The following is a 12,302-nucleotide window of genomic DNA, read 5'->3' on the forward strand; positions in this document are numbered from 1 at the left end:
AAATTCAGCTCAAATTCCTCCTCCCTCTCAGGCCTGGCTGTCAAGCCCCCGCCCTCCAGCACCATGCCTGCCTCCATTACCTCTGGCAAGGTAGGGAGCCACCTGCGTCAGCAGAACCAGATTAAACTTTTTCTGCCAGATGAACACCTGCTAACGGAGTTTCAGGCCAATTCTGCCCGCCTGTTACCTTCCTCCCCTGAAACGGGCAACTGCAGGACTTTAAACCAACCATCAACAGCAATAGCCAATTAGCAACAATTGTCAGTTCTGTCCATACCCAGCATGAGGATCAAAAGGCACCCCGCCACCCCGACCGCAGACTGAACACGGACACTGAGCATTTCTAGTCTGGGCTACGTGCCCACTGCAGACTGTAGTGATGTAAGTCTCAGCCTCCAGTACCAAAGCTTGGCTGTCTGGCTGGGCATAAACTGCTGCAAGTCTTGCTGTCTCCTCCCTCCATGGCATATTCAACACCTCACCCTTGCTTGCACACAATGTCCACACTACGCTGATATTATACTAGCTCCATTGCTTATAACATCTCAGCAGACAGCTCCACGTCACCTTCCGCCACGCAGAACAAACCCCAGCAGTGTTGCCCCTGCTCAGTGCCTAGCTGAATCCCTGTTTGTTCAGAGCTCTGTAATGGAGAGTTAGCTTTATAAGCTCTTTGGGGGCAGGGACTGTCTTTTTGTTCTGTCCCTGGACAGAGCAGAAGGGTCCTAGTCCTTGACTGAGGCTTCTAGGTGCTATCACAACACAAGTGATAAATAACAACGGTGGGTCTGCCGGGTCCCGTATGGGATTAAGACACCATGAAGGTCTGTTCTGTGGGCTTAGGTCTGCTCTTGGGAATTCCAGTTTTTAAAAATTCTGGCGTCGTGCTCTTTGCCGGATCACCCTGTGTAAACAGCAGCCACTTCTGCTCATTCCAGATCTTGAGAACAACTCAGTCCCACGCAACTAGAGTCGTGGGCCGGGTCTGAAGGGGGCTGCACATGATGAGATTAATCAACCAGTAATGCACAGAGTTGATTATTCCCAGGAGGTACTAACCTCATGGCAAGAAATCAATTAACTGCTGCTCTTGTCTCTGGCTCTCCACTGGCTTTGCTAACACGGCTTCCTTCCCTCATGTGCTTTTCCTGGACTATCGAAGATGCTTGTAGAATACTCTTCTGGAGTTCCAGTAGAATATAGCCTGGCTGATCAAGGGCTGAGCATTCATCCTGGTCTCTATTTTGAAAAAATGCTTGAGCTATGGTGGTGTTTGATCCATTTTCCCATATTCTCCTTTCTAAGAGTCAGGAAATTTCCCATAAACCATTGCTTCAGAGAACTGCACTGGGAATTGTGGGACAGATACCCAGACTGCAGCATGTCTACAACAGTGGAGAAGAGCACTAGAGTGAATGCAAGGCAGAACTGTGCCAATAACAAGCCATTAACTATGGAAGCACTATACCATTGCTACTTAAGCCACGCCTATCCAACTGCCTGAGGCATGCATAGCTCACTTCTATAGGGTAGATGCGCCTCATAAACCTCATCTACAACAACCTTGTCCCCCTAAAATTTCCTACTGTTGCCTAGTGGTGTGACTCCATTGGGGGGAGCAATGGTGTAAGGGCTAGCATTGCCCATGGTTCAGCTCTTGCCCCACAGAGAAACATTCACTATGGGGGGCTGTGCGCAGCTGATCTTTGGAGCTCAACTGTGCCCGCTCCTGCTGGAGAAGAGAGGGAAGTGTTTTCTGCATCTTTCCCAGCCCCCTAGCACTGTTGTGCTGGGGTGACCGTATTATGGCCATTTGTTTAATTTGTATCTGTTTTAATTTAAAAAATAAAACCTTTCAGGGAGTGTCTTCAGCAGACCCGGGCACTGGGTGGCAGAAAGCTTTCTGCCTTCCCTCCTTGCACATGGGTATATGCATCTGCCATCATATTGTTGCTTAGGGAATAGGGACTGAGAATTAGTAAACATTAAAAAAAGTTAAAGCAAACTGCATCTATCTAAGATACTTATATGAGACCCATCACCACAGTATCTGAGAACCTCACAATTTACCCTTATGAGGTAGGGAAATGCTATGGGAAACTGGCATATAGGAAGTTTTTGGTGGAAGAGGGAATTGAACCCGGGTCTTCTACTTTTTAAGGTAGCACTCAGAACAAGGGGCTGTCTTTCCTCTAAAGGTGCAGTGCAGCGAATGTGCACAACATGTATACTCAAAAAGCTGGGAAAGGCACAGCTCAAACTCACAGTTCTGGATGGCAAGTTCTGACTCTAGGTGGCAGGCCAAGAACAAAAAAATAAAAAATAAAAAACCCAGCAAGTCTCACTGATATTTTTAAAAGAAATTGTTTAATTTCACATCTCTTTCTGATAGCGTGAAAATTTAAAAAAAAATAAAGAAAATGTTTCAAATAAAATTGCTAGAACTTTGACACTTCTTAAAATATACATTTTATTATTTTCTGGTGTTTGCTCTGACTGTTTCATTCAAATGGTGAAGGTACACAACCTTTACAAACTTCTGGAGTTAAATATTTTCCTTTTTTTTTTTTTTCATTGCAGAGGAAAATACATAGGCTATAAAATGTTGAAATTCATTAAATATTTCGTTTTACCCTCTCCCCCCATCTATGCTGTGGAATGCTTTGTAGAAATACTGTATAAAATAAGGCAGACTCTTGACAGGGAATTTAATTAGAAAATTACAGGGGAGAAAAAAATTAACATCCCAACTTATTATTATTATTATTATTTTTACCAAGAGTAGCAACCTTGGGAAGATCCTGTGGTCACCAGTAAGGAGTGAGAGAGAACTGCTGGAGCTCTGGTTCTTATACAGTATGCATTTCTTGCTTATTTTACTACTCTCCAGTGAGACCTTTTAATAAAACTTATTTTAATTAACATAAAATCAGACAATATTTAAACATACACATCTATCCTTACAGTGCAATAAAAATGTGTCATTGTATAGTATTTTGTATTTGCATTATGAAAATAAAAGGTCTGTACATCAATTAAATGTATATTGATGAGTATGAATCATGTAAATTTGTAATGCATCTAAAGTTGGCTTTGGCTTTTAAGTATTTATAAATTCATAGAAAATATTGAACATCTAACAAAATAAATAAAACATATTTTAATAATAGATGCTAACGATCAACTTCAAAAAATCTTGTGTTATTTTTTACATTTGCTACTAAATTTCTTTAAGAGAACTCACTTTCAGTAGTGCTCAGAAGTGAATAATTGCACCTTCTGTGATGTGAAAAAATAGAGTTACATCTATTTTTCATAGATCAAAAACTCCTTCATGAAGAGTTGCATTTTAAATGTCTGATTAGTATACGTAACTGTTCTTAAGTGCTTATAAAAAGCATGGAGCTTTCTCATAAAAGCTGTGAGTCACTATTAACAGATACTTCTCCTTCACTTGCAGATTTGAGGACTAAGCAAAATGTTCTGTAGGACACCCCTTTTCATGAGGATATCTTCAAGCTTCACATACCGGTATGAAGATAATGCAAAAAATATGTTCACTAATAGACCCTCTTCAGTACAGGTACTGCAGCAATCCAGTGTAATTCAGATTGGTAAGTTTATTTCATTTGAGTCCATACACGGCAGTTTGCAGGAATCAGCTGCTGACCTCATGTTCTCTTGAATGTGAAAGGTCCACAAGCACATGGGCTAGCCTTACTGTAATACTGAAGGGATCAAAACTAATCTGAAATCACATGAACAAAAGTGAGCTTGAGTAAATATGCATCTGGACAGGTAAATTACACACCATGATGCTAATTGCTATTCAGGTGGTGGTCGAAGGCTCCGTAGCTTCTTGTCATCTAGACCTTTCCAGTATTTGAAGTTATTGTCCAGATGCTGCATCAAATTTGGTAGGTCTGCAAATGCTAGGAAAGAAAGGACATAATGTAGTCAGCCTGCAGAACTGAAAAAGTCCCATAATTCTGCCTGCTTAAATATAATGTGAAATGTTCGAGGAACTATTTTAATTGGGATGCTATAAATCTGTTATATTGATACTTGAAATGGTTCTAGTCTTACAGTTCTCATCCTTACTCCTACATCTTCCCAGAGGAGTGACAAGAATGCTGTAAGTATATTTAGCGATTGTATTGCAAACAGTAAAGCACCAGTTTTCCATCAAGGGCATAGATACTGTGACTGTAACTATGCTTGATAAAAATCCCAGTTATATGCACAGTTGATTTGCCATTTGTGTGTATGTCACAATTCTGACTACTTTTATCACTAATCACATCAACGGAGGAGAAATGGTTGATACTGTAATCAGTTCTCAAAAAGAATTCAACCTATTTTTTCTATAGCATTTTCAAGCTTTAGGAAATTGTTAAAAATAATTTTAAAAATATATGTGGGCAAGGCGAACATGCATAGTGTGGTAACGAAGTGAGCTCACCTAAAATGTCCTGTTCCTTTAGGGAAAACAAGTTGGCCATTTAATAGCTGAGAGAAAACTAAATTTTGCCTGAAACTCACCAATTAAATGAAGTCATAAGAATTATTCATAGCAATGTCAAAATACCCGTTAGCATTAATTAAGCTATTGGGTTTACTTGAAATCTAGCAGGTTTCCATGGTTTTTTTTTTTCATTTGGAGTTACAATGCAGCAATTTTATCTCATAGTACTCTCAAAGGTGTATAGATACGAAATATGCTGTAGAAGCTTGCTTACCATCCCAAGCATCAAACATATCCGTGATGAAGTAATCAATGAAGGATATTTGGGATTTGGGGATGCTACAAGTATTTCTGTCAAAAACAGGCATCACCACAGGTAAACTTTGTCTTTTTTCTTCATCAGTCTGTAAAGAAAAGATTTTGTGATTATTTGGCTCACATGTTATGCCAGTGAACTCCCTGTCGCAGCAGAATGTTGGCAGTTCCTGGTGCAGGCAACTACTTAATAAAAGGAGTGACGTTATATGAACAAACTAGATCTAATCATGTATACGTTCACGAGCAACAGAACACTGACCAGTGCCCTCCACTGGCTCCCACAAAATGACACATTTATCTTCCAGCTCTACACATAAAGTTGGTTTTGTGGCACTTTGAGACTTTTTTTTTTTTTAAAGCTACGACTGTTTTGGAACCAAAGATGATCCACAATTGCCCGTCTCCACCAGAAATAGAGTTTCAAACTTACCAGAAAGCAGGAAAATATCTTACAAAACATTTTTTATTTCTGAGGAACACAGGCCTAGATTCCGAATTTGGCCCATGATCTGTAATGGTGGAGGACCAGACAAACCCAACAAAAAACTCAGCCTCCTAGGGGCTTGCTCCAGCCTGAGTTTATTCCTTGCTGTTTCCTTATATGCTCCCTCACTAACAGCAATAATCTGTCATCATATCCATGAGATATAGCCATGCATAAGATCCTCTTCCGCCAGAGGCTGTGAATGGAGTGCATTTTTAGGTAAAACGAATACACAAACTGAACAATCTAGAAACTTAATTTTTTCAGATTACACGCTATGCAGCCAGCTTCCATGTGTTCCCAGACATTGGATCCTGCATTAATGTATACTGTTGATGAGTAACTCATTTAAAACATAAATAAATTGAATAGTGTAGCTTTAAGATCATGCTTGGACATAAGTAGAGTTCGATTGCTGATTCCTCCCATCCTATCCAAAGAAATGCTCAGGTAGAATTTCTAGTCTTCTCCAACTATCTTACCTGTGCAAAGTACTCCTCGGAGATGCGACCGGCCCACTCAATGCACTGCTCTAGAGGTCTGCATGGATTGGAAATGTCAGCGCACTTTATCAACATACGTTTGATAAGTATGCGATTTTCAGGAGATGTGAGAACGTTTTTGACTGAATCTCCATCGCCATTATTACTCTGCAACATTTCAAAATTAAAAACAACAAATCAGCATTTTCTACACATAGACATTAAAACATTTTCTACGTTGGGAATGTTTCCACCGTATCCCGCAGGGACCCAGTCCTGCCTTCCTTGCATGCTCCACTGAAGACCGTTCCAGGTGCTCAAATGCATCAAACGGAGAGGAAGGATGGTTGTGCAGTTAAGGCACTGGATTGGGACTCTGGAGTTCTGGGTTCCATTCCTGGCTTGATCACAGACCTAGTGTGTGAGCTTGGGTAAGTCATTGGGTGAGTCTCTCTGTGCCTCCATTCCCATCTCAGCAGGTGCTGTGAGGATAAATTCATTAATGTGCAGATAGTATAGTGATGAAGGCCATCTATGTACACAGACAGATATATATATATTTATATATAATCATTTTCCATTGCAGGACTAGGAAGATAATTGGAAAAAAAAAATCACAAAAGCACACAGGGTTACATGTTAAGAGTGGAGCAAACAACTGTTTAGGAAAAGGCTGGCACTAGATGCACGGCCGTTCAGTGCTAGCAGGTCTCATCATGAGTATAAACTATTGTGACAGCAATACTGCCACCAGGTCCAGCTCCCCCTTCCTATCCCGGGCCCCTGGTTTTCCATCCTCAACTCCCTCCATTCTCCCACACCACGCTACTCCAGCCAACCCTCCAGCCCTTGGCTCGCTTGGCTAATTAATGGAATTATCTGCTTTTTGAGACTTCATTGCTATCAGATAAATTCATTAAAAAACGCTGCTTTTGATGAGCTTTATCCATGCCCTGCAGTTACAGAAAGGGTGGCTAAGGGGCACTTGTTTAGAATATGTGGCTATATTTGGGCCAGCCTTCACTATGTATGTTTCCGTCTAGTGGGACAGTTCACACAATTGAGAACTGCAAGACTGGGTGGGTCTTTTATGAGCTGGGGCTGAAGCTACCTTTACTGCTGAGCTTGGATTAAATATGTTTCTAGGGGCAGGGAATCAAGGCTGAGCTGCCTAAAAATCCACCTAAAAGAGCTCAGCATAGCTTTGTCTGGAGCCTGAACGTCTGCACTGCTATTTTTAGCCTTGTATCGCTAGCCCCTGTCAGTTAACCCAGGCTTGGGTTAACTCACTGCCTTGGGTTAGCTGTGGATAATGGATTAAAATGTGGTGCCATCAATAATATTTAACATTTAGCTATCACTTCCCATACATAAATCTCCCAGTGCTTCACAAAGGACGGGAAGTCACAGTATTTCCCGTCTATAGCTGGGGAAATTCAGGCTCAGAAAGATAAAGTGACTTGCCCAAGGTGACACAGCAGGTCAGTGTCAGAGCTGGGAACAGAACCCAGGTATCCTGGTTTCCAGTCCTTAGGATTCACTTGCCCACCTTGTCTCCCAAGAAACAAGCTTTTGTTCTGCTTCCCTATTTTTTACACTGCCCTCATTTGATTTCCATTGATCTTCAAACACAGAAAGTGTGGCCACTGCACGTGGAATCACTTCAGCTGTTCCTTCAGGACCTGACTGTACTTTGAGCCCAATCCAACCCCAACTGAAGTCAGTGGAAAAACTGCCATTGACTTCAGTTGGAGGTGGATAAGGTCCTTTGTGAGGAATGCAGACGTGAAGCATAATAGCACATCCTCCTTCACATCCCTTTTTGATATCTCCTTTGCTGTGATGCCTACAAAAAACTTGACAATGGCTAGGCTGTAAGTGTGCTAAGACCACAGTCTATCATGCTGACCAGTATTGTTTCCTTGTACTTTCTCATCTATCTGTATCCATCTGTTAGAATGTAAGCTCTTTGGAACAGGGACCATCTTTTGATCTATGTTCGCACAGTGCCTAGCACAATGGGATTCTGGTCCACTCCTGGGGCTTCAAGCATTACGGTAATCAGGACAGTAACAACACTAATAACACAGCCAGCTCCTACATCTATTTGTACAAGAGGTACCAACTAGGCAGAATTCCACACTCCATTGCACAAAAACAAACACCACATTAAGGTCAGCCACGGTGGAATCTGAATTTCCACTGCTCTGATCTTTTACTAATGCACATTTTTAATTACGGGGAGAAAGTTCTTCCTGCAGGACCACACTGATAAGCCACAACAAAAACAAATTAGACACTGGCACTTTACTTGGTCAGAAGTACCAGCTGTGTAGTCCCCACAAAACAAAACTTCTCAGATAAATCCCTCCCCTATCCATTTTATTTTTTAGACACACAACGATGTGAACCAGTAAAATCAAATGAGGTGGACATACACAAACTGTGACACTCAAGGTTTGCACTTTGTGACACGAGACTGAGAAGGCAAAGTACAGTAGAGTGACAGAAGCTGAAGAATACTTCTCCCTAGCAACATATAAATGTTAACTGCTGAAAATGATTAGAGATCATTCAGTAAACAATAGTAGAGATCAATAGGTATATCTCCAGAAACCAAGAAAGGATTTTTGCTTCTGTGATAGGCTATGATATTTTTGTTTAATAGGCAACAGGTTTAAAATGAACAAAAGGAAGTATTTCTTCACACAACGCTCAGTCAACCTGTGGAACTCCTTGCCAGAGGATGTTGTGAAGGCCAAGACTATAACGGGGTTCAAAAAAGAACTTGATAAATTCATGGATGATAGGCCCATCAAATGGCTAGTAGCCAGAATAGGCAGGGATTGCTGCTTGCCAGAGGCTGGGAATGGTCGATGGGATAGATCACTTGATCTATTCATTCCCCCCTGAAACATCTGGCATTGGCCACTGTCTGAAGACAGGATACTGGGCTAGATGGACTATTGGTCTGACCCAGTATGGCCGTTCTTATGTAGATGAAATCTTTGGAGAATTACACGGTGAAGCTCCAGCAAGTCTCAACTGAGCACGTGTGAACAGATTTTTTTTTTCAAATGCTTATAACTTGGCCAAATTTTTTAAATATTCACAAGGACAGTAAAAGACATATCCCTGACTCCACGGCCACCTCCTGCCAAATTTCAAGTCCCCACTCCAAAGCACGGGGACACTAAAGCTTCTCAAAGAAATGGAAGAACACTGATTGAATGAGGGGCCTATAAAAATAGTATATGATCGTGTAATTAAAGACCACATCACAGCGTAAAAGAGTATTATGGGTGAATTAAGATGGCACATGTCATGGCATTCTGGTAATTCCTAACTTTTGAGTGCTTAACTTGCAACCTTAATAATGTTCTTCTAATGCAGTTTTTGTGTGTGATATATTTATAGAAGCAGCCATGTTACAATATTTAGATACTGAAATGAACAAATTAAAGACACAAAATTATGTGAACTTGGCCCCCTTGAGATACATCTGTGAGCTAGTTTTGTTCTTCTCTTGGGTCTGGTAGCAGGAGACAGGCACCTTGATACAACATGGAGACGACTCACGGACAGTCAACTTGTTAAGTACTTAAGGCCTGATCCAATGCCCACTGAAATCAAGAGGTGTCTTTCTATGACTTCAGTGGGAAATGGATCAAGTCCACAGTTGATAGGAGCAAGCTGACTGGGAATAACACGGGTTTACCAGCATTTCTCCTACTTTTTTCAGAACAGCAGTATCCTACAGAGACTTTGGCTTCAAACTAAAAATTCACACAGTTCCATTTGCATCATTAGGATGCCAAGAACAGAGCTAACTCCCATTGGACAAATCTTGCTCTCTTCCCCCTTTCTCCAAATACCTTGAAAGAGTGCATGACTGCACAGGCAGCAGATGGGTGAAATACCAGACCCGCATCTCCCCTAATCTCTTATGCCACAGCAGCACTGCATCCACTCTTCAACACAGAGTTCACAGATGCAGCTTTACAGAAACTGCTCTGATTACATTAGGAAAACACTTAAAAAACCATTTCAGCTACTGTAACAGGGCTTTGCCAGTAGTGCAGTTGAGGTATAACTTTGTTATAAGAGCTTTTGAAACTCTTCTCTTCGCTAAAACCATTCCAACAAAATTGCACTCTACTCGCACTGGCAACAGAACTGCTAGCTGCAGCTGTTATTCAAACTCGGGTTTGTTTTGTTTTATAAAGAATGATTTCCTAACATGCAATTTCGTAGTGTCCACGGGATTTCAGCTGGTTATTGACTGTGTCTGTGTGATACAGAATGCCACAATCTTCTGCCCACTTTCTTTCTTTCTTTCTTTTTTTTTAATCTTTAAAAGACTCACAAATGCTGCCAGACTGACAGCACCGAAAACTGAAGTCTTTTATTTGCAGAGCACTGCTCCGCAATGGGCTTACATCCTGACCCTGAGCATCCAACGCTAAGAATGTAATTCAGTCTCTGTTCCCACTCAGTCCTTGGCTCCTTGGCAGAGAAGGCCAACAGCAACACCAGTCACTGCCAACTGTGATGATGGGTTTCCAGAAGAGCCACCTGCCATCTCCTCTGGGTGCCGGAGTGAGACCCTCACTTTATCTTGTCAAGGATGCTAAGCAATTATCAAATGTTAATAGCCAAAAGGCATTTGGATTACCACCCATCCCATTTTAACAGGAAAATCTGTTTCCCATAAGCAAAGCTTCTGATGAGTTCTTGGGGCCCAAACACACTGCTGGCTCTGGTAAAATAGCACCACGTTGCAGTGTAAATGATGTGCAAATTAATCCCATTAATCAGCAATAATGTGATGACCACTCTAGACTTAAGTGCATTCAGGCCAGTGCCCTAGAGTTGAAAGACTCACTCTGTGTTTCCATTGGGCGGCTCACCATACCGTCTAGGGATATCCCATTCCCAGTACCTTGAGAGTCTCAATCTCCTTTTGTCTGCCTGTTAATTAGAAGGAGAATTTGCTGTTTTGCTTACCCCATTTTCTTCTAGAGCTGCCAAGGGTTTGTTAATGCTGTTGACAAATTTGTTGACATGCTCAAAGTGCTTTGTCATTTCTGTTGCTAGGACCATGTCAATAATGGCTTGACGAAGGGTTCGATATTCATTTCTGTTTAAAGAAGGAAACAATCAGACACAGGAGCTCGTTCTCTAAGGGCTGAAACTAACTGAATCCTTCTGAAAAAAAACCCAACCCACTATAGAGCCTGGGTGTTCCAGAGAAGGTAGGGGAAGGGGCTGGGAAACGGAATCTATGCTATATAAATGCATTCTTTTTGTACAGTGGGGCACAGTTCTGCCTCTCTAAGAGCTACACATGCTGGATGGGGGAGGAGATGCCAGTTCCTGCTGCCAGGAGTCATCATGTCTGCACACTTAGCAGAAGGTCTTGCTTTAGCCAAGCTTCCCCCATCACTCTCTTGCTAACACAGTTGGTTGAGTAGGGAGGGTGAAGCTATGGCCATGCTCCCAAACTAAAACGCAGCAGCCTCTTCCTTTAGCCGACAACCAACCATATTATGCCTGCCAACTAGTCTGGTGTGCTGAGGGGAAGGGGCTCCTCTCTCCACAAGCTACGTGCACAGGCTCAGCCATTGCTTGGCCCTAGATGTCTAATGATATAAAATGGGTTTCTTAAAGGGCCACTGACACCAATTTACAGGCAACCAGATTCGCTCTTATGTTAAGGCTATAAAAACATTGAAGGTGTTCATATCGAGAGTTACACTGTAAACTCCTTGTTCTGTGTTTGTGCAGCACCTAGGACAGTGGGGTCTTGACCCATGCCAAGGGCTCCTAGGTTCTATGGCAATACAAATCATCATCATCATCATCTAGATATTTGCATTCCCTGCAGTATGAGAGAGATCGCTGTTGTTTCATGAGCTAACTTACCAAGTGGCTAACTCCACACCTCCAGAAGATGCAATTTTCCTCAGGTATGTTTGCTTGCATTTCTTAATGTTGCCGTAAAATATGTAGAATCAGAATATTGTGGTTAACGGACTGACAAATGCCTCATATTTTCAACTCACCTCTCCATGTTTTTAAAGATATTGCATTTATCATCCCGTGTGGTGATCTGGAAAGCCAGCGCGGCATGATGGCTCTCTAGCACTGCGGTGTCATTGTACAGGATTGCTAGTTCACTCCCCGCGTTGCACAGGAAGGAGTTTGTTCTTCCTGGGTGATCCACATCATGGACAGTGGCAGCAATGAGAGCAGCAACCTCATCAATTGGATCCAGAGTTTGCTGAAAAGAGAAGTCAGGGACGTTTAGCTTTCCCAGAAGAATCACCAGAAACCCTGCACTGATCCTTAAAGGTTAAATTGAGCTGCTTAGAGGCGAAAAGCAGGGTTCTGCAGATTGTTTAGGGTTAGATGCTCTAACGAGCCATGGAAAGTTCATTGTATGTTTCATGGAAGTTTGCATGACGTTTTTGGACATTTTGTGCCCTCTAAATTTTACTTTATTCATAATTTGAACAAAATGCATCAAACTTGTAAAACGATGAGTTTTTAC

At 41.8% G+C, this 12,302-nt stretch overlaps 1 protein-coding gene across 5 annotated transcripts in view; it reads right to left on the reverse strand.

Annotated features, from left to right (window-relative positions):
* Window positions 1-2,453: 2,453 nt before the first annotated feature.
* The window catches only part of PDE8A (phosphodiesterase 8A), a 222,922-nt gene continuing 213,073 nt past the window's right edge, over window positions 2,454-12,302 (reverse strand). For 4 of the 5 annotated variants that reach the window (XM_067555750.1, XM_067555748.1, XM_067555751.1 and 1 more), the window contains exons 18-22: window positions 11,815-12,032; window positions 10,757-10,889; window positions 5,750-5,917; window positions 4,740-4,869; window positions 2,454-3,932 (exon numbers count right to left, since the gene is read on the reverse strand). In XM_067555750.1, the coding sequence (XP_067411851.1) occupies window positions 3,826-3,932; window positions 4,740-4,869; window positions 5,750-5,917; window positions 10,757-10,889; window positions 11,815-12,032 (756 nt within the window). In that variant the 3' untranslated portion in view covers window positions 2,454-3,825. The other variant, XM_067555747.1, reaches the window with a different exon arrangement.

This window comes from Emydura macquarii, unplaced genomic scaffold (genome assembly GCF_026122565.2).
Source record: "Emydura macquarii macquarii isolate MOO-44397 ecotype Brisbane River unplaced genomic scaffold, CSIRO-AGI_Emac_v2 contig_1644, whole genome shotgun sequence".
Taxonomy (NCBI): domain Eukaryota; kingdom Metazoa; phylum Chordata; order Testudines; family Chelidae; genus Emydura; species Emydura macquarii.